The sequence below is a fragment of the Capsicum annuum genome, chromosome 3, assembly GCF_002878395.1.
Source record: "Capsicum annuum cultivar UCD-10X-F1 chromosome 3, UCD10Xv1.1, whole genome shotgun sequence".
In the NCBI taxonomy this organism is placed as follows: Eukaryota; Viridiplantae; Streptophyta; class Magnoliopsida; order Solanales; family Solanaceae; genus Capsicum; species Capsicum annuum.
In genome coordinates, this window is record NC_061113.1 from 43,156,795 (window position 1) to 43,179,269 (window position 22,475).

General features: G+C 32.6%; 2 protein-coding genes across 4 annotated transcripts; both read left to right on the forward strand.

Annotated features, from left to right (window-relative positions):
* The first annotated feature begins 2,035 nt into the window (after positions 1-2,035).
* LOC107863879 lies at positions 2,036-12,487 on the forward strand. Of its 3 annotated transcripts, XM_047409326.1 has the most exons (4): positions 2,064-2,172; positions 2,255-2,310; positions 2,630-2,700; positions 11,860-12,487. In XM_047409326.1, exons 2-4 carry the CDS (start codon positions 2,273-2,275, stop codon positions 12,084-12,086), a joined length of 336 nt encoding a protein of 111 aa, XP_047265282.1. In that variant the 5' UTR covers positions 2,064-2,172; positions 2,255-2,272; the 3' UTR covers positions 12,087-12,487. The 3 variants fall into 3 exon arrangements, 2 of the variants coding, with proteins under 2 accessions (XP_047265281.1, XP_047265282.1); XR_007053560.1 differs by lacking the exon at positions 11,860-12,487 and adding an exon at positions 7,263-8,604 and having other exon boundaries at positions 2,036-2,310; XM_047409325.1 differs by having other exon boundaries at positions 2,036-2,310.
* A 4,447-nt stretch (positions 12,488-16,934) lies between these two features.
* On the forward strand, positions 16,935-17,326 carry LOC107865444 (cytokinin riboside 5'-monophosphate phosphoribohydrolase LOG3-like). The gene is made up of 2 exons (XM_047408261.1): positions 16,935-17,087; positions 17,153-17,326. The coding sequence occupies exons 1-2, from the start codon at positions 16,935-16,937 to the stop codon at positions 17,324-17,326; spliced, it is 327 nt and encodes a 108-aa protein (XP_047264217.1).
* Positions 17,327-22,475: the final 5,149 nt, after the last annotated feature.

Here is a 22,475-nt window from a genome sequence, read left to right on the forward strand (position 1 = left end):
TAAATCAATCTGCAAATATGTAGCCGCCGCATAAAAATGGAAGCTCTATTGGTACTTCAAGACTCGTCATTAAATCTACACTTCGACAAGCCTTGAAGTAGGGGGCATTTGTAGACATCTAAAATTTGTGGGATTCTTCAAGAAGAATTTAAATTCTATTAGAGTTCTAGGTGGCTACTTTACCCTAAATTTCGCCTATTTAAAGGGTAACAGATTCCCTGAAACAAGCATCTTGAATATCCCATAGATTCACGGATATTCGTAAAAAGATCAGGATCTCCAATATCCCATAAAATCATGGGATATTCATACAGAGATCATCCTACGTTCGAGAAATACGCTACTAACGACCCTCGAATTACGGAGATCATCCTACGTTCGAGAAATGCGCCACTAACGACCTTCGAATTAAGGAGAAAATCAAGAGAGAAGAATCAAAGGAGGGACAGATTTGTACTCACATCGTTTATCAATAAAAATTATTATTTCTTCATATTTTTATTTATGGTTGAAGTTTATTTTCATTAATTAAATTATGCTGCAAACACTGCTATAAACGTAATATTGAAAAAGTAATATTAAAAGGAGAGTTTTATGTAAGAATTTAAAAGATTGGGGTTATATGTAATAATAATAAAAGTTGGAATTAGAGTTGAAAAATTGTGAAAACAACAAAAACCTGTTTTCCCTTTTCAAAAAAAAAATTTCAAAATTATTTTTTAAATTTTCATGGCCAAACACCACAATTTTCAACTTCGAAAAAGTTTTCCGGAAAACAAGAAAAAATTTAAATGGCCAAACGGGCCTTGAAGGAAAGCAACTGCCAGAAATTAGGAAATAAGGTTAAATAAGTAGCCGTTTGTCCATGAAAACTAAAATTTTTCGGAGTTGGAGTTGAAGTTGGAGTTGAAATTTGAGTTGGAGTTGTGTTTGACCATGTCTTTTTTGATTTTTTTTTTTATTGTTGAAAAAAAAAATTAAATATGATTTTATGCCCTAACTTTTACAAACTATCAAAATCACCCAATTAAAATTTATCTACTAATGGAAAAAGAACACAATTAGCCACTATTATAAAAATAATTACATATACATGGCCATATTTAATGAATTTCAATTATAACATATATAATATTTACATTAATAGCCGTTTTCTTATATTTGAAAATTTTAAATATGAATGTTCGATTAACAGATCACTGCTTTCTGTTTTTTAGATAACAAATATTATCTTTCAAACATTTTTTTTTAGGAATTTATTTAATTTATTTACTTCATTTTCCGTTCCTAAAAAATAGGAAATAATGATTCGTTATTAAATTTTAGGATGCCGCTAATTTATTTCTTTAATTTTCTTATACATGAAAGATTTTACTGGGTGTGAATAATTATTTCTATGTAAAACATGCTTTGCATATTTATGGTATATTATATCATATACCATAAATATATAAATATTCTTAGTATGTTTCTTTATACTTTGTATTTCTATATATGTGTGTATATGATATATACATGGTATAAACTTCATATATAACATACTTTGTATATTTATATTATAAATATGCTTCGTATGTTTCTTAATACTTTGTTATTTATATATGTGTGCATATGGTATAAATTTTATATGTAACATACTTTGTATATTTCTATTATAAATATAATACTTTATATATTTATTGGTATAAATATAATACTTTATATATTTATGAATATAAATATAAATTAGCAGTAAAATAATATCTTAAATAAGGGATAAAAATAATGATAAGAGAGAAAAAGAGATATATATTAATTAGGATAACATTAAGTTTTGAAATTATAATTATTTTTTCTTTAAAAATATTATATACATAATATTGAAAAAGTAATGTTAAAAGGAGAATTTTATGTAAAAATTTAAAAGATTAGGATTATATGTAATAATAATAAAAGTTGAAATTTGAGTTGAAAAATTGTCAAAACAACAAAAACCTATTTTACCATTTCAGAAAATTTTTCCAGAATTATTTTTCTCAATTTTTATGACCGAACACCACAATTTCTAACTTTAAAAATTATTTTCGAAAAAAAGGCAAAAATTTTCATGGCCAAACGGCCCTAAGAAATTGGAAGTGTTGAAGATTTTTCTGGAAGCTGAAAAGATTTCAAGCTTCATGAACCCATTCCAAAGTAAGTTGCACCAAACTCAACTCTTGATTACTTCAGTTTGAACACACTCCCTTCATGAACACCCCTGTTCATGTTTTTTCAGTGTTCTAACTTCAAATCGATGAAGGAGTTTGAGCTTTGTGAAGTAATCTTTGTAAGGTATTGTCGATGCTTGCAAATAACCGAATCTAGACGAAAATAGACTAGATCTACTGATAACTTTTTCTTTACCTTTCATATCTCATCTTCACCCATAGATTTACAAGTTACTCCGTAAATTAATAGTTAATATCTAGCCAATCTTTTCCTATTGTTAATCTTTGATACGATGAGCTTCAAAGAAGCTAATACCACAGATCAAAAGAACAACTCTAGGTGTTAGATTAAGTGTCAATTAGCTATTAATTTTCGGTTGAGACTTATAAGATAACTAATCTCTAGTAATTACTGATGTCGTTCCTATTTCCTCCCTTGACAGAATGAATCTTAGAAAGATTAATACCACACATCAAAGGAAGAAATTAAGAACTCGATCAATGACTAAAATAGGTATGTTACCTCTAATCTGCTGAAAATAAATCAATTAGAAGCAAGTTGAATCAGAGAAAATTAAATACATTCCCTGCTTATGCCTTAATACTATTGTACACCCTAAACTCTCACCGGGTGGCATAGTAAATTTGACTATCAGAACTCACTTCGGGCAATACAGTAGAATGCTAAAATTTCTTGTTCCATCTTAATGCTATCTAAAAGATTATTAAATTGTAATCTGCTACCGAGCTTATTGATTATTCACTTGTGTCATCCTCAAGTGAGGCATGCTAATTCTATCCATGTTGAGAATTGTCTTTGCTATGATAAGGAGATCCTGAAAGTTTTCTACTGTGAAATTACCTGCAAAATTAATAGACATGTTAGTGAAAAAAAACTACCATTGTGTTGCCTTCCCTTAAGAGTATGTTTCAACTTAATAGGGATACCTTCCCTCATTCTATTAATAGCTTCCACCTCCCAAACAACACTCCCAAGGTACCTCCCATATTCCTTCCAAAATATTTATCATGGTAAGAGAATCTGTCTCCAGAATTAGAGGAAATAGATTTCTATTTATGCAGGTTTGAGTTCCTTTCTTTATAGCTACTGCTTCGGCCAAAAGATTTGTAGAATCTGGCAGCCTTTTCCCTTTCCCTACTACAAAATCTCCTAACTAATTTCGAACACAAAAGGCAGCAGAACTAGGGCTTGGATTACCTTTTGAAGCTCCATATACCAATCTTCCGGAGGATATAACCACCTCACAATCCTATGAATGAACCTTGGTTCCCAATTTCCAAAACCTCTACAATCACCGGCCAATTCTTTGGTAGATTACCGGAAAAAAAAATTGACACCTGTAAATTTATGAATAGTGTCATTTATCCCATGAATAACCTTTTCATAAGGATAAAGCCCTCAATGTAATATAGTATTTCTTCTTTTCCACAAGAACCATAGAATAATATTAGGAACTGCATCCATAATCATTTTGAACTTCACATTGCCAGTAGCATTTTTCCACTTTTGAATAGTTTGTTTTAATTGAACCCAGGGACCCTGCAGTCCTGCAGCATGTGCATAGTAATTCCAGACCTTTTGTTGCCATTTCACCTGTAAGAAACAAGTGTTGTACAGTCTCAGGCAGTGGTACTGTACAACATAAACAGTCTTTATTCATATTACTATCCCATTTAGCAATAATAGTAGCCACAGAAATTTTGCTACCCCATATTCTTCATGCTAAGAAACAGATTTTGAAAGGCAGCCCCTGCACCCAAATATTATTGTATTGGGGATCTTTGTCTTCCTTTATTCTTAATAAATCTCATGCAGTTTTAACCTTGAATTTTCCAGTACTATTAAGAAGCCACCAAGGTCTGTTTGACAGAACACTAGGAATGACCTCACCCAATTTTTTTTTGTACATGATTGACCACCCTTTCAGGTAGAATTTGATGGAGTTTTGTTATATCCCATTCCTCTTCATTCATCAACTCCCTTATATCCTTCATTTCTGGCCTAACAATGCAGTCTGGTTCTTGGAATAAAGGACCAAGTTTGGTCCAATTTTCATACCAGATGTTTTTTGTGCCTCCCCTAGGTTCCCACCACATATTCTTTTCTAAAATCTCTCTATTTTCCAACATCATTTTCCATATTTGAGAACTACTTTTCCATTGCACCAACGTGGGTATTTCTTTCTTGCAATATTTATTCCACATAAAGTTTTCCCATAAAGAATTGCCAATTCTGAATTTCCACCAAAGCTTTACAAACATAGCTTTTGAAACATCAAATAAAGATCTAAACCCAAGACCTCCTTCTTCTGTAGGTAAACATAAATTCTGCCATTTAGCCCAATATTTACTTCTTCCAGTTTCATTGTTGTTCCAAAAAAGGGTTAGCAAAAATCTTGTGAATTTCAGTAATCATACATTTAGGAGGCACTATTGCTGAAAGAGTGTGAATAGGAATGCTTTGCAACACATTGTTAATCAAAGTGGCCTTACCACCAAAAGAAAGCATCTTTCCTTTCCAAATTTGAAGCTTGTCTTTAATCTTCTTAATGAGTTCATTTAATCATTTTTTCTCTTCTTAGCATGGGTGATAGGATACCCCAAATACGTAATTGGAAACTGTCCTCTTGAAATTCCTGTACATCTATCAACCAGACCTGCTAACTGAGCACTAGTATTCTGATGTATGTACTATGCACTCTTCTCTTTGTTGATTAGTTGACATTTATCTTCATATTTGTGTAAAACCTTTATTCTTATTTTGAGTGATTTTTCATGTGCAGTAGCAAAAATAATTGTATCATTTGCATAGGCTAGATGATTGAGATTTGCACTCCATTTAGGCATACCATAACCCACATATTGGTCTTCATCAAAAAGAGAATTCAAAGCCCTGGATAGAACTTCTGCACTGAGAATAAAAAGAGCAGGGGATAAAGGATTTTCCTGTTTTACCCTCTAGTAGAATGAAAAAATCCTTGAGCTTGTCCATTTACCAATACAAAATACCAATTATTAGTTATAATCCTCCAGATGATAGCAACAAAAACATCTGAAAATCCCAATTTTCTTAGGACTTTCATCAAGTAGAAGCAAGAAACCCTATCATATGCCTTTGTCATATCAAGTTTAATAATGATATTGGCTGGATTTCCTCTCTTGATAATGTCAGTAGCAATTTTCTTTGTAAGCAGAACATTTTCAATGATATTTTTTCCTTTCACAAAACCTGATTGATTGGAAGAGATTAACCTTGGTAGCAACATCTCCAATTTATCATGAACCACCCTAGAAATAACTTTATTAATAAAGTTACTAAGACTGATTGACCTATGATCTGAAAAAGTATGAATATCATTCTTTTTGGGCAACAACACAAGATTAGTATGTGTGACAGATTTAGGAAGTGCATTTCCTTCAAAAAAACATATACCAATTTTCATAAATCATCACCAACTATTTCCCTGCATTTTTGATAGAAAAGACCTGTAAAATCATCAGGTCCACTTGCCCTGTCTCCACTGATATTTAAAATAAGATTTTTAACCTCCTCCTTTGTTGGCATGATAGATAGATTTGCATTATCCTCTTTAGTAAGCATCTGTGGGATATGTTTGAGTCGGGGAAATTTTGTAGCATCTCTTTCTTGAGTAAATTGCTTCTGATAGAAATTCACTGCTTCAATAGAATTTTTTTTCCTCTAGTAGCATTCCTTGCTCATTATGTATTTTTGTCAACATAAGTCTTTTCCTTCTCCCCTTCACTAGACTATGAAAGAATCTAGTATATTTGTCTCCCTTTTCAAACCAAGTAAAACCTGTCTTTTATTTCCAATACTCCTCTTCATAGTGTAGATATCTCTTAAACGCAGCCTGAGCCTGTTGCATAACACTTCTGTTTACAATGGTTGGATCCTCTTCAAATAATCTTTTCCTTAATCTTGGCAATGTCTTCTCTAATGGATAATTGTTTAAAAATATCACCATACATTGCTCTACTCCATAAAGTGAGATCATTTTTAATCTTCTTCAACTTTACTTTAAAATTCAGAAAAGGATTTTTTGAATAATTTCCTGGCCAATTCATAGCAACCAACTACTTAAATGAATCATGGTCCACCCAAAAATTAAGGAATTTGAAGGATTAATTAATAGTCTTAATGTTATTTTCACAAATTAGTAACATAGGAGCATGGTCAGATTCAGTCCTTGAAAGATGATTAACTTCCAAGTGATTAAACCAATTTTGCATTTCTTGATTAACTAAAACTCTATCTAGCCTTTCAAAAATGTAATATCTGCCGCTCTGCGATTCCACCAAGTAAATAGATTGCCTTTATAATTTACCCCTGTAAGATCACATGACCCTATACAATTTGAGAAATCTTCTATATCAGTTGGTTGCACAGGTTGTCCACCAATCTTCTCCTCGTCATTCAATACCACATTGAAATCTTCACTAATAATACATGGTAAATTAGAAGCATAATACAACTGATAGATATCCTCCCACAGCTCCAGTCTTTACAGCCTATTATATTTAGCATAAATCGCAGTTGCATAAAAAGCTTTATTTGAATTTGCATCAGTAATCTTCATAGTCAGATTTTGTGTTGCATCTACTTGAAATCCTTCTTTGACAAACATCCAAATTTTTCCATTGTAATTAGCTTTGGCGAAAAGGTAATCCCAATCTTCTCCTATATTTATTGATGTGACTAGCATTTTGAAAAGGTTCCAATAAAACAATAAAAATGAATTTATGTGCTTTATTATTTGAACCCTATGAAATGCTTTTTGAGTCTTGATAGACCTAATATTCTAGAAAAATGCCTTCATAATTGAGATTTATTCCTTTGTGACCCCCTCTTTGGTAATGTTTTAGTAGGCTGCGAACCTACTATATTACCACCTCTTTTCCTCTTTCTAACCGAATTGTTAGCTTTAGGACATTTCTCAGTACTCCCTGCATCTTTACTTTCCTGACCTAATATACTCATGTCCTCGTCCTTTGAACTGCTTTGCTGAGTTTCTGAATTGCTTTGTTGACTTTCAGGATTTTATTGAGAATCTTCTGATACAAAATGAGATACAAGATCACGTAATATCCTGTGAGGTGATGTGTTTTTAGTAGTGTTTTGGACGGTGAAAGGCGATAAGGTCCCGTCTTGCCACACAACGAGGCGAGCGGTGAGACGAGTGCCTTTTGAATGTACGATGATAATTAATGTAAAAAAATTAAAATAACATATAAATGATCAAAATTTCAATAACACTAATATATTAGGAAATATTTCAAGTCAAGAATTAAAAATAGATAGTAGATAGATACTAAAAGTCTAGAACTTGAATGACTCAACAATCCAATATCCATAAAACAAGTAGATATATGCCATTGAAATTGGAAGTTGTTAATGATCAAGACATCAAGTCATTTAATTAGTATATTACTATCATACTATGTTAATTGAATTCTATATAAGTTATTAAAAAAGAATTATATAATAAGGCTACAAGGAACGAGCTTACTGGTTATTGATACAGTAACAGTGTTTTAAGACAAGTTCACTGTTACAGAATACAGTGGAGGAAAATAGAAGAAGAAGAGAAAAGAGGAAGGAAAAAAAAAGCACTAAAGTACAAGTCCAGTTACTGGATTAAGAAGAAGAAGTAAAAAGAAAAAAAAATATAAATCAATACTTCACAGGCTTACTGCTTATCGGAGTTGCTGGAGTACGTCACTGGAATCAAATTTTGGAGATGGATGGTATCAGCGGAAGTCACCACTAAGCAGTTGGTAGAGCCAAAATGTGTAAATAAGTCCGAAAATTAGTTTATATACCGAAAATCCTATTTTTTTTTAAAAAAATTAAAAGGCGGCGCCATTGTCGCCTCGTCGCCTCGCCTCGCCATGTCGCCTTTCTCGCAAAGGAGACGCCTTTTGATTTTCGCAATGCTATGACCTGAAGAGGCGACCAGGCCTTGCCTCGCCATTCGCCATTGGCGACGTGGCGAGCGCCTTTTACAACACCGATTGTTACATTCTGCTGGATGTTCCTGATTTTTCATCGACCCTAAAATTGGGATCTCAACTACTGCAATCTCATCAGTACATTTGCTTGTCTTGTCCATGTTTTTCAGACTCCCCAGAGCATAAGTTATGTTGGTGTATTTCTGCATCTATTTTTATAGCTCCAGGAATTGATATGTGTTGTTGTTGCTGTGGTTGCTGCTTGTCCTATTGCATTTCTTGAATCTTCTTGGTAGTTACTGCATTTTCCTCTCCACTATCTATTGTTACACTATTAGTGCTTTGTTTATGTAATTCAATGATTCTTTTCCCTAGATTCTGAATTTCATCCTTAAGAGAATGAGTTTTCTCCTCAATAATGGTTGCTTATTGTTTGTTATTATCCTCCTGCTCATTGATTTTGTTACTTATAGGCTGATTGTTGATAACCATAGCTCCAACATTGACAGTCTCTTGAAGGGCTGTTTCTTCTATGATTGGTTCTTCTGCCATTTCTATTGTTGTATCCAAAGCATTGAATCTATTGTTGATGTCTATGTGTTGTTTTTCTTTCTGCATAAATACCCCTTTTACGATTATCTCTTACCACTTTTCAATCACCTGGTCCCCTACTATCCTCCCACTTGAAAGTATCTTTGCTTTGCCTTTTTGAATTTAGGGTAATTTTGGCTCATTTATCTCTCTTTCTATATCGATATTATCCTTGTTGTCATAAGAATATTCAGATAACTTAGGATGAAGTATTCTATAATTATCCTTATCATGGCCTTGTATCTTACATTCTAAGCAGTACTTGGGGATATAGTCATACTTGATAGTAATTTTTGCTGATTTTAAGTCTCCATAATCCTCATCAAGAACATTCACAACCACAGATTTAGGAAAATTGGAAGCTAGATCAACTAGAACCCTAACCTTAGCACAACTAGGTCTAGTTTGATTGATAGTGACTTGGTCAAGCTGTAATGGTTTTCCTACTGCTGTGGCTAAAGAAAAAAACTGTCTTTGCCAAATAAAATTGGGCGGAGATTATGAAAAGAGATCCACGCCATAGTCTTGGTAGTTACCTCGTCAATCTTAAAGTTTGCATCATAAATTAGGGTGCCTCATTTTACATGTATTATAAAACGCTCCTCTGGATATGCGATTGATATAATCCTCTTTTGAAAACAGTCTAATAAGAATATGCCTGTTTGGAAATAGTCCAATTTTACAATTGCTTTTGATGTTGCATTGTTTTGGAATCGCTTCTCGAAGATCCTCCATCTCTGGCCATCCGTGTGCGAACTTCTCAACAACTGCATATTGCAAATTTTCCTTAATATTCAGTTTTTCAACTTCTACCGCTGTCCATGTATATGTGGGACGCCATCTACAAAAGTTACAGATTTAGATGGTTCCTCCACTGCCTCCTGAATTTGCAGAATGTTAGAAAAGGAAATCTCTTTGGTAATACCGTCAAAAATTTGAGAATATCATTCTTCCTTCCTAAGAGAGAAAAATCTGTGAGATTAGCTAAGAGAGAAGGGGCAGCCCTCCATCAGCGCCAGCCATCAAATTAGGCAAACATTGAAACTACAAATCTGACATCAAATTTCAAAGAAAAAAATGTTACTCTTTAAAGATAAATTAAAGAAAAAATAAAATAAATAAAAATTCCTAACTTCTTCCCCCATCGAATAATACTACAAACATCGAAAAACACCACAAATTTCTTTTTCGTTTAAAACTTTTATAATTTCTTCCTCAATTTTCAATTTTTCATTAATTTCGCAGCAAAAAATTCAAAAAGAAAAAAAGAAGAAGAAATGGAGAGAGAGAGAAGCGATCTAATGAAGAAGAAGAAGATAGAAACGATAGATCTGAAGAAGATGAGAGGCAGGGTGGTTTGGGGGAGGGGGAGGGGAGCTTATTGGAGTTAATTATTTTCTTAAACATTTAATTTCTTAGAGGCATTAAAAAGTGATGCGGACTTCACGTGTAAGTGTTTTTATTACACATGTATTTTGAATAGTCGTAAAAAGAGTTTAAAATATTATATTTTGTTTGGTTTAGCGGGCCAGTTGACAAAGGAGCAAGTAGAAGGATCCAGAATACAAACTCATACAAGTATAAAGATTCAGTAGGTCATTTTGCCTGATTTTCATTTACTTGTGCCTGAAATAAAGTATTTATTTATATTAGTTAATTTTTTTAAATATAAATACAAGATTTAAAGCCTCACCTACTGGATTTGTCGAAACCATAACCACATTATTGGCTTTTCCCCTGCCAACGTTTATCTAGCTCATTTTAACGGAGTAATTAAGGTTGTTCACAAACACACAAAATGCTCATATTAATGCCTCTCAGCCATGATAATAATTTTAGTCAATTCACAAGTAAATAAAATAATAAGTCAAAAAAATAGCCATATTAATAAATTTAAATACTGCATGCTTTATAAAAAGATATTTCTTTTGGGAGTTTGATTTTTCATATAGTCACTTTATTAATAATAGTTATGTTAAAAATTACTTTGTGTGTCGAAGAACATTGAAATCAAAAAAAAAAAAAAAAACTTTCTTAAATAATAATTATTTGAGTCACCATTCGAAAAATCGAACACCATACTTTTAGGAATTCTGACCAAGTCTAAAAATGATCAGTGATTATCTATATTCCGATTATAATTTTAAAAACCAAATTTTGTTAAAAAGAACTGACTTTACGTCCAATTTTAAGTCAAAATAGAAGTACAATTAACATTCAAATAGTGGAAAAGGATGATTTTTTGATCGATAGCTTAGCTGCAGCTATCATGTAATCAAGCCACCTTGTGAATAACATTTTTGAATAAGACTAATAAGACAAGATCTATATCTTGACATTATCTCCCAATAAATATCTTAAATATAGAAAATGACTTCTTCTTGCTCCTAACTATAGTGTCACAAAAAGTTTTGATTGTCAATTTTACGGATTTCAATGCTACTTAGGATGTATATTGGGTCTCTTATTAGTTAAAAGGTTATCTTCAAAATTAAATTTGCAAAAGAGAAAAATCTTGATTAATTGCTGAAAGAGACTATTTTTGACATTAAACCACAAAGCTTACAAATCATACTTATGGGATTAAGAGAGAACTAATGCAAGTTTAAAAACCTTGTGTCCTAAGCATGTTATACTGACATGAAGTTGTAAGTGTTACGTTGAACAATAAAGGAGTTAGTTTTTGTAATGACCCTCTAGGCCTTTTTTGTGATTTTCGCTTGTTTTCTATCCTTTGATCCTCTGCATAGTTTTGAATTGATTTTATGACTTGCCGGGATGGGTGGTTTTATTCCCGAGGTCACCAGATGAGTTTCAGATAGTTTTTGAGCCATGAAAGTTTTGGAACCACGGAAGTTTGACCAAAGTCAACATTTGATATTGGAGGCCAGATCCGAGTTTAATGGTTTCACTAGGTTCGGAGGGTGATTCTTGGTCTAGGTGGAGATTTGGTTTGCCTCATGGGCGTTCTAGTCTTTTGCATCGAACATTAGAGTTTTCTTATATTTTAATTGACTGAAGGTCGACATTTGATAAATGAACTCGAAATGATGCTCTGACAATTTTAACATGTCCGAAATATGTTTTGCAGCTTATTTGGACTATTTGTTTCTATTCGAGAGATTCATAATGAATTTCGAAGACTTGATCTTGGCTGATGCACCAGCTGCTGGTGCGGGTGGTTTCCTTCTTCCTGATTGCAAGGTGTGGACAGCATGTGAAGTTTTACCGGATTGTCCTTCCCGTTCGTGTCATAGGGCCATGGGCGGACCGACGTGCAATTTTCGGGTGCTTGAGCACCCACTAAACTCGACGTAAAAGAGGTATAATTATATAAGAAACAGTGAACAAATGATAAAATATATACAAAAGTATCCAAAGAACAAAAGCATGGTTGGTGCTCTGGCTTTAGATATAACTTTCATGTCTCCCATCTTGGGATCGAATCCTTGTAGCTGCATTTTTTAGTAAATTTTTTTTTGAGCACCCACAACCTAAAAAAGTTGGGTCCGCCACTGCATAGGGCCACACTTTCATGAAGCGGACGACATGGATCGGATCTGGGGCATTCATCATGAACATGTTACACTTTGTTTGGGTGGCAGTCTGCCATATGGTTTCATAATGTACGTTACTGTATGGTATGATATGGTATTGTACTGTACAGTATAGTACAATACAATGCTTGAATGGATTGTATCATTCACTGTGGTTTAATAACAGTTTTATTGTTTGGTTTGACGGTATGATACTGATAAGTTTACTAAAATGATTTTAATAATTACTATAAATGTTAAATTTATCAAATTGTTAATAGAAAAATTTTCTTTCCACTAATCTGTAACAAATTATGCCATGTAAATATATTACGTTGTTAAATTCATATAAATTTTAACAAAATCAATACAAGAGTAGATCAAAATAGATATAATCGGATTCATTTTTGAGTAGCAAATTTCATTTTCTTTTGGTGTTTTGAAACGTGACCACCAACGCAAATACAAAGTTTGGATGTATCTTTTGTGAATGCTATGGGTGTGTTCGGTATGAAATACAATTTTTTTTTTTTTAGAAAAACAAGCTATTTCTTACTAAGGGGTCGTTTGGTAGAGTATATTGAAAAACTAATTCATGCATTAGTTTAATGTATACTACTAGTACCTTGTTTGGTATACGTTTTTATCCTATGTATAACTAATGCTTGTATTAGTTATACACTCTATTGTGTATTGAAGTGTGTATTACTAATACCTCAAAATCTATGGTATTAGAAATGCAATGGATGCAATGCATGAATTTACTTGATTAAAGACATTATTATCCCTCAAAAATTTTTCTGCATCCTATTCAATGTATATGGAGAGTGTTTCGGTAAATTTTCTTTTTTAGAAATTATATAATATATGTTATTTTTAATACATCAGATCAAACACTGCATAAGAAAAATACAAGCATAACTAATGCAAGTATAACTAACACAAACATTATTCATACAAGCATTACTAATACACTATATTTTACATTGTTCTTATATATTCTACCAAACAACCCCTTATTATTTTGTGTTCGTTACGCAAATAGAATTTATTTTTAAAAGTATTTGTATATATTTAATACAAAACAATGAGATGAATAGAATAAGGAAGGTAGAGTGAGAAAAAAAATTATGAATTTGTTAAAAAAATAAATTTGAGGGTGGGGTAGTGGAGCAAACGATCGAGGGTAGAGTAAGGGAAAGTATTGAATTTTTTTAAAAATAAATTAAAAAATATATATATTTTTGTGTGTGTGTGTGTGTGGGGGGGGGGGGGGGATGGTAGGAGTTGGTGGTGGGGTAAGAATTCTTTTTTAAAACTTTTTAAAAAATAAAAAAATTAATTTGGGAGAGGGGCTGGTAAGCTATGTTACCCTAACTCGGCCGTTTTACCGTCGAACCCGTCTCGACACGAGACTGAGGTGGGTGCGGGTGCTTCTGCCGTCTCCGATTCGGTCAAACAATTTCGGAGACGTTGACTAAATTAAAGAAGAAATTAGAGGGAGAAAATCAAATAATTAACCGGTGAGGAGTGGCGACTTACTGAAAAAATTTCGACCAACGACCATCGGAACAAAGACGGCGTTGTCGATGTGCCACTGCCATCGCCGTTGCCGAGAAACCGTCGTCGTCGTCGTACCACCTCAGTCATCGTCGTCAATCATCTGTTGTTGTCGATGTGCCACTGCCGTCGGCTTTTTATTTGTTTGTGTTGTTATATATATATTTATATTTATTAATATTTAATATTTAATATTTATTTAATAAAAACAAGGCAACAACATTAATATTTGTTTATTTGTTTGTGTTAATATATATATATATATATATATATATATATATATATATTTATTTATTAATATTAATAACATATATTTTTTAATAAAAACAAGACAGCAGCATGTCGGTTTATTGGACTGACAGCAGCCGACTTTTGTATTTTATATTCTTTATGATATAAAAAAATGTATATTAATATATAATCAAACGTAAGTTGCCCTAACATTGAAAAAAGAAAAAGTACTCTTAATTAGAGTTAACTTTTTATTTTTAGAATACCTTTATAACTCTATATTTATAATATTTGATTTTTTTAAGCCGAATCCTCGCACCCGTATTCATACTCGGATTCGCACCCCCGAATCTTAAAATTTATATTTTGACAAATCTGACTCTTGGATCCGCACCCGTCTTGGATATCCGTACCAGAGTCCGAGCAACTTAACTGGTAAGTGGTAGGGGTGAGTGAGGGTGGGGTTAGAAAAAGTTTTAATTTTAAGAAAATTTACAAAAAAATTGAGGGGGGTGGGGTCAGATAAGAAAAAAGATTAAAATTTTCTAAATTTTTTTTTAAAAAATAATTTCTTTTGGGGGAGGGCCGGGGGGAGTGGGGAGTGGGGAGGGGGAGGCTTGGCTCGTGGGAGTGGGGAGGGGGGAGGGGTAAGAGTGGAGTTAAATAATATTGGATAAAAGTGTAAAATAGGATTATATAATATTAAATAAGGGCATAATTGAAAAAAAAAAAAAAAGCAAACCATGTGATATCACTAAATCGACGGTTACATAAAGTGAGGGTTTTCATGGTTACCAAATCATGAAATTAAACTATATCATATCATACATTTTAAGAAACAATCAAAACAAATATAATTCTTTTACTAATCATACAATACCATACCATGAAAAACTACCATGCAAACAGTGTGTTAGTGGGCTCATGATTGCGAGAGCTCGAGTGCGGTGTTGATCACAATCGCGATGAAACAAATATCATCTGGAATGAATTAATATCGCAACTTCAAAATTAAGCTTTGTTTTTCATTTTTTGAAATTTTATAGCTCAGATTAAGGAAATTTTCGTGGGGTTTTTGAATATGGTGATACATTTATAACCTTCATTCAGTGAATTTTCAATGATTTTTCATTAATTTTAATGATTAATCATGTATTTAAAATGGATTTTTGGGCCTTTTTCTCCAACAAGAGAGTGTAATCGAAGATTTGAGGTCCAATTTGAGCTCCATTTCAAATGAAATATCATATTTGAGTTTCCTACCTTATGGTTAATGTGATTTTAGAAGAATTTTCCAATTTTGTCAGAAAGTTCTGAAGGTTGACTTTTAAACCCAGGTTTGACCCAAACTTTTTTATTGCAATATAATTATTAATAAAATCGTATTCATGTATAGAACACGTTTTGATAAATTGTAAGCTTTCTAAAGTCATCCACAAGGAAAAGGCCATTGTGTGATTGTATGTACTTGTGATTCAAGATCAAGGTAGATTATAACTTACTTTTCTGTAGACCTTGCTTGACCAGGAACTTGTCATATAATGAATATTGTGGGTTAGGAGAAATGGTGGATTGAAGTAATAATTGTGATGATTTGATATTGTGAAAACCCGAGATAGAGAATTTGCCAATGTATTATCTGAAGTACTATTTTGTGTATTATATTCTGGGTTATTTCATGCATTAATATACATATTGAGGGATTAATTATCATGATGGGCACAATATGAAAAGTGAATGAGGTAAACACATAAGTGTGGCCTTTGGGAAAGATTGAAGATTTTATTGATATTGAGGCATGTAACTTTACTTTGAGTTAAAAATTTCATTATTCTATGTATCCATTGCATAATACAGAAATGAATAAGTATGCATGCCCAACAATTAAGCAAATGGTACCATCTTTTTTTGATGTAGTTCAAGGTAATATGCCGAATGGGAAATATAATGCCCTCTGTTAATTTAGTTTGAATTTCGGACGTGTCTGTGAGTCTAAGGTAAGAATCCAGACAAGTATGAACCAATATTACAAACGATTATATAGACCTCATTGAGATTTCCATTCAATTTAGACTTGGCTTATCTACCATTTTGGATCAAGGTAGTTGCTATCACAACCCTAATTTATGGGTCGTGCTTTTTTTGTAGTAGGGCAGTAGGTTCACAAGTGTAGAAGTCTATGTGATACTTTTAGGAAAATTCAATTTTTAATTCCACTACAAAAAACGGGTTAATTGCGGGGTTTTTTTCGGGGTTATTTTAATCCCCGTAAAATTATATGAATTACGGGGGTTAAAAATCCGTCGCTAAAATTTATAAATTTGCAGGGTTTTTTTTTGTGGGGTTATGTTAACCCCCGTAAAATTATATGAATTGCGGGGGTTTAAAACTTGCCGCTAAAATTTATAAATTTGCGGGGATTTTTAACCTCCGATATTCATTGAATATATTTGCAGGGGTTAAAACCCCCTCTATTCATCACAATTTTAAATTATTTTTATTTTTCTGTATTTTTAAAAAAAGCGATTGACAGTGTCACTTTTGTTAAAAATAAATAATACGTATTCAAAAATTAATTAACCAAAAATTATTTGTAGAATTCAAAGAATTTATTTAAGTTCTAGTCATTTATACTCAATTGAGTTTAATTGGACTCAATCGAAATTAACCAAAAATTATTTATCGCTTTTATATTTTAATTTTTTAAATTTATTTTTAAAAAATCGACCACTTGTGGTCGATTTTCTTTTTAAAAATATAATTAAAAAATACTTATAGGATTTTTTTTCTTAAAAAATCGGATTTAATTAAAAAAATAGCTGTTGGGCCCAACGGATGTATGACCGTTGGGAGCCCAACAGATATGCATAAAAGAAAAGCAGAAATGGCTAGGCACTCTGATGCTTTTATTGCTTTATCGGGTGGTTATGACACACTTGATGAGCTACTTGATGTAATTAGTTGGGCACAACTTGACATCAACGATAACCCGGTAGGATTGCTGATGTGGATGGATATTACAATTAATTATTGTCATTTAATGACAAAATTGTGGAGGAAGGCTTCATCAGTCCCAATGCTCGCCAAATCATCTTATCTGTGCCAACATCAATAGAGCTTGTCGAGAAACTTGAGGAATATGTTCCTTGTCATGAAAGGGTTGCTTTGAAGTTGAACTGTGAGACGGAGCAGCAGCTTGGCTACCCTCAACCACAAGAAATTACGCGGTGATTGAAAAAAGGGAATTTGCAAGAATATAATTTCTTTGTTTTTTGGGCGAGTTAAAAAAAGGGGATTTGTAAGAATGTAACGCCATGTTTGTAACTTATTTTTTATATTAAGCATGTAACGATAAAGTTATTGTTATTTACTGTTATCATATATATTGTTATTATTATTATTTATTATTATTATTATTTATTATTTATAATTATTTATGGTTTATTAGTATTATTATTATTATATATTATTTATTATTATTATTCCTACTACTATTTAAATAACAACCTTAAGATCACTTTGCCTAATTCATTCCACTTTTAACCCAATTTATTCAATTTCTTACGATTTTAGCCTAATTATATTTACTTCATTACAATTATAGCCTAAATCAAACTCAATCTATTTTTTATTCTCAATTCTAACCCTATTCTCAAACTTTTAAATCTCAGCCGTTGATCAAAATTGATCAACGACTGAGATCAAAAGCCTTTCTCTTTCCTTTTAAAGACAAAAATCAACCCTCAAACCCTAATCTCTTCACAATAGCCTCCACCCCCTCTCTCTCATCTCTCCTCTTTCTCTCTCTATCTCTCTTCTTTCTCAAAAATCCTATGACAAAATCATCAACGCTGCCTTTTTCATCGCCGGTCGTCCCTCTCCTCCGTTAGCGCCTTCTCTGTCGCCCTTCCCTTGCCAGCACCGCCGCTGCACCAGCCATGGCCGCCGACCTCACCTCCATCACCAGCCACTGGATCGGGCAAATTCCTAAGGGATTCATTTCAATTCCATCTATACATCTCCCCTGGATCGGGCACCAGCAACTGCCCTCTCTGTTTGCTAGGTATCCTTTCTTACCAACACTACACTGTTGCTCCATATAATCAGTCCTATTTGTTGTCATTTTTAGTATTAAGCTATGGTCTTTGCTATTTATTGTCGTTCTTAGTATTAAGCTTGGGTTGGGTAGTTTGATGCAAACAAGTTAGCAGCCAAGGGTATAAGTCTCAAGTACATTCTGCCTCTGATGTAGGAGGGACAGGTTGTAGTTTAGTTATATGATGTAGATGTGGAATCTGATATGCTGTATGGATGAAGGCTATCATAGTATATGTTGTGGGCAATACCACTTCTATACGAGATATTGAAAGGTTTATCGCTAGTCAATGGTAGTTTGTTCAGAAGTCCAGGGTGTTCTTCCACCTTGATGGATACCTTGTAGTGTGTTTTAATAGTGTTACGGAGAAGGACGAGGTACTATTTTCTGGATAAAAATTTTTGTTTCTGTTTATCATCAAATTCTTAATGTGAAGTCTAGGTAGATGGTAGACATAAAAAGTAAAAAAAGATTATCATGTATAAACAAATAATCACTTAATTCGTTAAAAGAATCATGATGTATGTGGGGTTGATAGTTTGTTAATTCTCTTAAGCTACAACGTAACTATTATTAACAGAAATCTATGAATAAATAGCCATATAAATGATGGTCCAAAATTACAGAAAATACTAATTCAAAGTCGTCTTCATCCATAGAGAATCAATGATTGAGCATAATTAATTAAGATTATAACGGAAATGAAAGTCCAGTCACATATCTCTGACGAAGTCATCTGACCATGGCTAAACAGGAAAGAAAAGATTAATTAACAACTAAATGTGATGAATATAATAATAATAGTTATAATAATAATAATAATTAAGACCAATGGGAACATTATCCCGTAGATGTTCCACTTGAGCAATTTTCTCTAGTTCAATACTTACACAGCTATATTAAAGTTATTTCCAGTGGAATACTTTTCATAGACATTTGATTTTTGTAAGAGCAAACAATGAAAATATATGAGGTTTGATCTCTAATTATAATACATATCGAAAGTTTGATCCCTAATTATAAGTCATCCCAAAATAAGTACTTTCTTCGTTTCAAAATAAATGAATTGTTCATTTTTCAAGAGACACAAGAAATTTCTTGAAATGAGGTTCTTAAATACTTCCCATTTTTTAGGAGAGTAATTTAAGAATAATTAAAAGGGTTATAGTAGAAAGTAACCTACAATTTAGAATCGAAAACATAAATTTTTGTTTCTGATTGTTATCAAATTCTTAAAGAGTGGGAAAATCAAAATAAAAATAGGAAAAGGTGACCAGTGACTTAAAATGTGTACTAGTGACTTCAAAATGATCAAGTGTAGTCACTTGAGAAGTGGATTAGCAAATTGAAAGGTGAACTTGTGTTTTAAAATTAGTAAAGTGTAATCACTAATGTGAATTCATGGCTTGAAATTGATTTAGTGTTGGCACTTGAAATGTGAATTCATGACTTGAAAATGGTTAGGTTTAGTCATTTGAAATGTGAATGAGAGAGTTGAAAATGGTTAAGTGTAGTGTTTTGAAACTGATTAAGTGTAGTGACTTGCAATGTGAATTAGTTATTTAAAAATGATTAAGGGTAGTGACTTGAAATGTTTACTAGTTATTTAAAAATGGTTTAGTGACTTGAAATGTGTACTAGTGAGTTGAAAATAATTAAGTGTAGTTACTTCAAAATGGCTAAGTATAGTGACTTGAAATGTCAATTAGCTATTTGAAAATGGTTTGAGTGTAGTGACTTGAAATGTGTATTAGTGAATAAGTTATTTGAAAATATTAAGTGTAGTGACTTGAAAATAATTAAGTGTAGTTACTTGAAATTGTGAACTTGTGATTGATCTATTTATATTTATCATGATGTTTTTTAGTTGTACATAGACATAAATATAATAAGGACTGAAAGTTTATCTAATTGGTTTTATACTTTGCATTTTTATGTAGCCAATTGATACGGCTAGTGAACTCATTTCGCCCATGGATGCTAGAAGACTATGTGATGATAGTGATCCTAATGACAGTCATTGATTTGGTTGCAAATTGTCTTGAATATTCATTATGATAATGTAATTGTGTGGTTGGAGCGAATCTTAGAATTTTGAAGGTTTTGTGTTTAAATTTGATTTTGGAATTTGAAGATACTAGTTAATGTTGAAAATTTGGAGTTTGAAGATGCTAATGTTGAAAATTTAATTTTTGAAGTTTAATGTTCAATGTATTTTTGAGATGCTTGTGAATTATAATGTTTAATTAGTCATGTTGTGTTAATGATATATGAATTAAATTAATATTAGATTGTAGGTTATGCCTAAAGGAACAATTAAATTTCAGCTAAAATTAGAATTTATAATTTGTCATTGAAAATTTATGGGTCCCACTAATTTTTTTTAAAAATAATTATGGAGGTTTTAACCCCCGCAAGTTTTTAAATAAAAATTTATTATAAAAAGAATTAAATTTAGAATAACGGGGGTCAACAACTGCCGTAAATTAATTATGGGGGTTGTAACCACCGCAAAATAACCCTCGCAAATTAATTATGGGGGTCGAAAAAAACTGCCGCAACTTATTTGTGAGGGTTCGTATTTTGGAGATTTTGGGAACCCCCACAATTACAACCCCCGCAAACTGCAAAATTAACCCCCACAATTTGACTTTTTTTTTTTGTAGTGTTCCTTATCATGCAAATTTAGTTATCTCTTGCATTTTAAAAAACATTGTGTTTCATTCTCTCATAGGTGATGCAATTGAGTTCAGTTATAATAGAAGATGATAAATATGCACCGGTTGATAGGGCTACAACTCGAGATAGAGTCTATGGTAGAGCTAGAGAATGAGCTCGTGCACCAGTTTAGGGTCATTCTAGAGTATCTTCCCTGAGTTTGAGACTGAGATTGAGGATATGGCTTATGAGCCTAAGGTATTAGAGCCATATCAGGTGCCACAATGTTTTTTGTCTACTTTAGTGCTACATGATACTACGGTTCACACATTGAGATCTTCTTAGTGGGAAGGGATCAGGTGGGAGCTCTACCAATCACTTATGCTGGTTCCCATACTAGAGATGAGGTTCAGTCACCATGAAAGATACAAGTTTAGGTTTTTAGACTCTTGAGGCACAACTAATAAGTATTATGGATCCTTGTATTGATGCTTTGCTAGTTTTACTTGTTACTTTAGCGGTTATCGCTAGTCCCGTGAAGAGTTGAGGAGCAAATGATGTTTGATAGATACTTTTGTATGGGTCCCCTATTTATTCCTGAACCAAAGAAGAATGCGTATAAGTTCTTGGTGTGGTATCAAGAGAGGTTACATAACCTTGGTTTGGTTGAGTATGATGGTGTGGGGCTTACACTACATTTAATATTGTAGAATTAATGAAGCAATGATGGAGGTTTTATCTTTATGGAAGGTTAGATGGATCACCTCCTATGACTTGGACATAGTATTTGGAGGCCTTGCTAGGGAAATATGTTCCTCGTAGCATAAAAGAGATTGTGCATTACCACTTTGATGATCTTTAGTAGGTTACCATGATTATTACTTCTTATGAGATCAAATTACATGCCTTGGTTAGGCATATGTTGATAAGTATACATATAGAGGAGGAGTGAGTCCAAAAGATTGTGAAGGTATTAAGTACTCTTTTCCATTTGTCTACTAATCATGTTGTTATTATCGGCTACTTTTTAGCTGGTGATTGGTCATTCTAAGAGTATTGAGTAGATTCATCATCACACCTATGTAGGTAGAGACTATAGGGTTCATAGGTATAGTGGTTTCATTGGTTCATCATCCTAGGGCATGGACTCTTCAGGCAGATATCATCTTACTAGAAAAACAAGCTATTTTAAGAAGTAGTGTATACTTCAGATAGTGGGTATGCTAGGTAAATATTTAAGGTTGCCATAGTTTAAGGAATATATATATAGGGGTTCTCATTCTGGGTTTTTAGGTAGTGACTAGTACTCTAGTTTGTCTAAACCTTCGCAGTGCCTTTATGTAGGCATATGCTATCTTAATTGTGGTGACTTAGGATATTTTGTGAGAGATTTCCTAGGCATCGATTGTGAAAACCATTAAAGTTCTCAACTTCATGCCTATTAGGCACTAGCACCACTAGATAAAGGAGTTGCATAGAGTGGTAGAGGTGGTTTTGTGGTTCTTGAATTAAGTACAAGCTAGTTGTGGAGTTGGATATAAAAGTACACAGTCTAGTAGAAAAATGAGGTCATTGTTTTGATTTTTAAGTATACCAGAGGTTAAGGTTTTGATGCGGTTATTGTAG

Bases quoted from the DNA above. Each gene is read 5' to 3' on its own strand.
- LOC107863879 (XM_047409325.1), top strand. From the start codon at position 2,243: ATGTTTTTTCAGTGTTCTAACTTCAAATCGATGAAGGAGTTTGAGCTT. The intron at 2,311-2,629 runs GTATTGTCGATG...CTCCCTTGACAG, and splicing joins TGTGAAGTAATCTTTGTAAG to AATGAATCTTAGAAAGATTA. The intron at 2,701-11,859 runs GTATGTTACCTC...TATGTTTTGCAG, and splicing joins TCGATCAATGACTAAAATAG to CTTATTTGGACTATTTGTTT.
- LOC107865444 (XM_047408261.1), top strand. From the start codon at position 16,935: ATGACCGTTGGGAGCCCAACAGATATGCATAAAAGAAAAGCAGAAATG. The intron at 17,088-17,152 runs GTAGGATTGCTG...AAAATTGTGGAG, and splicing joins TTGACATCAACGATAACCCG to GAAGGCTTCATCAGTCCCAA.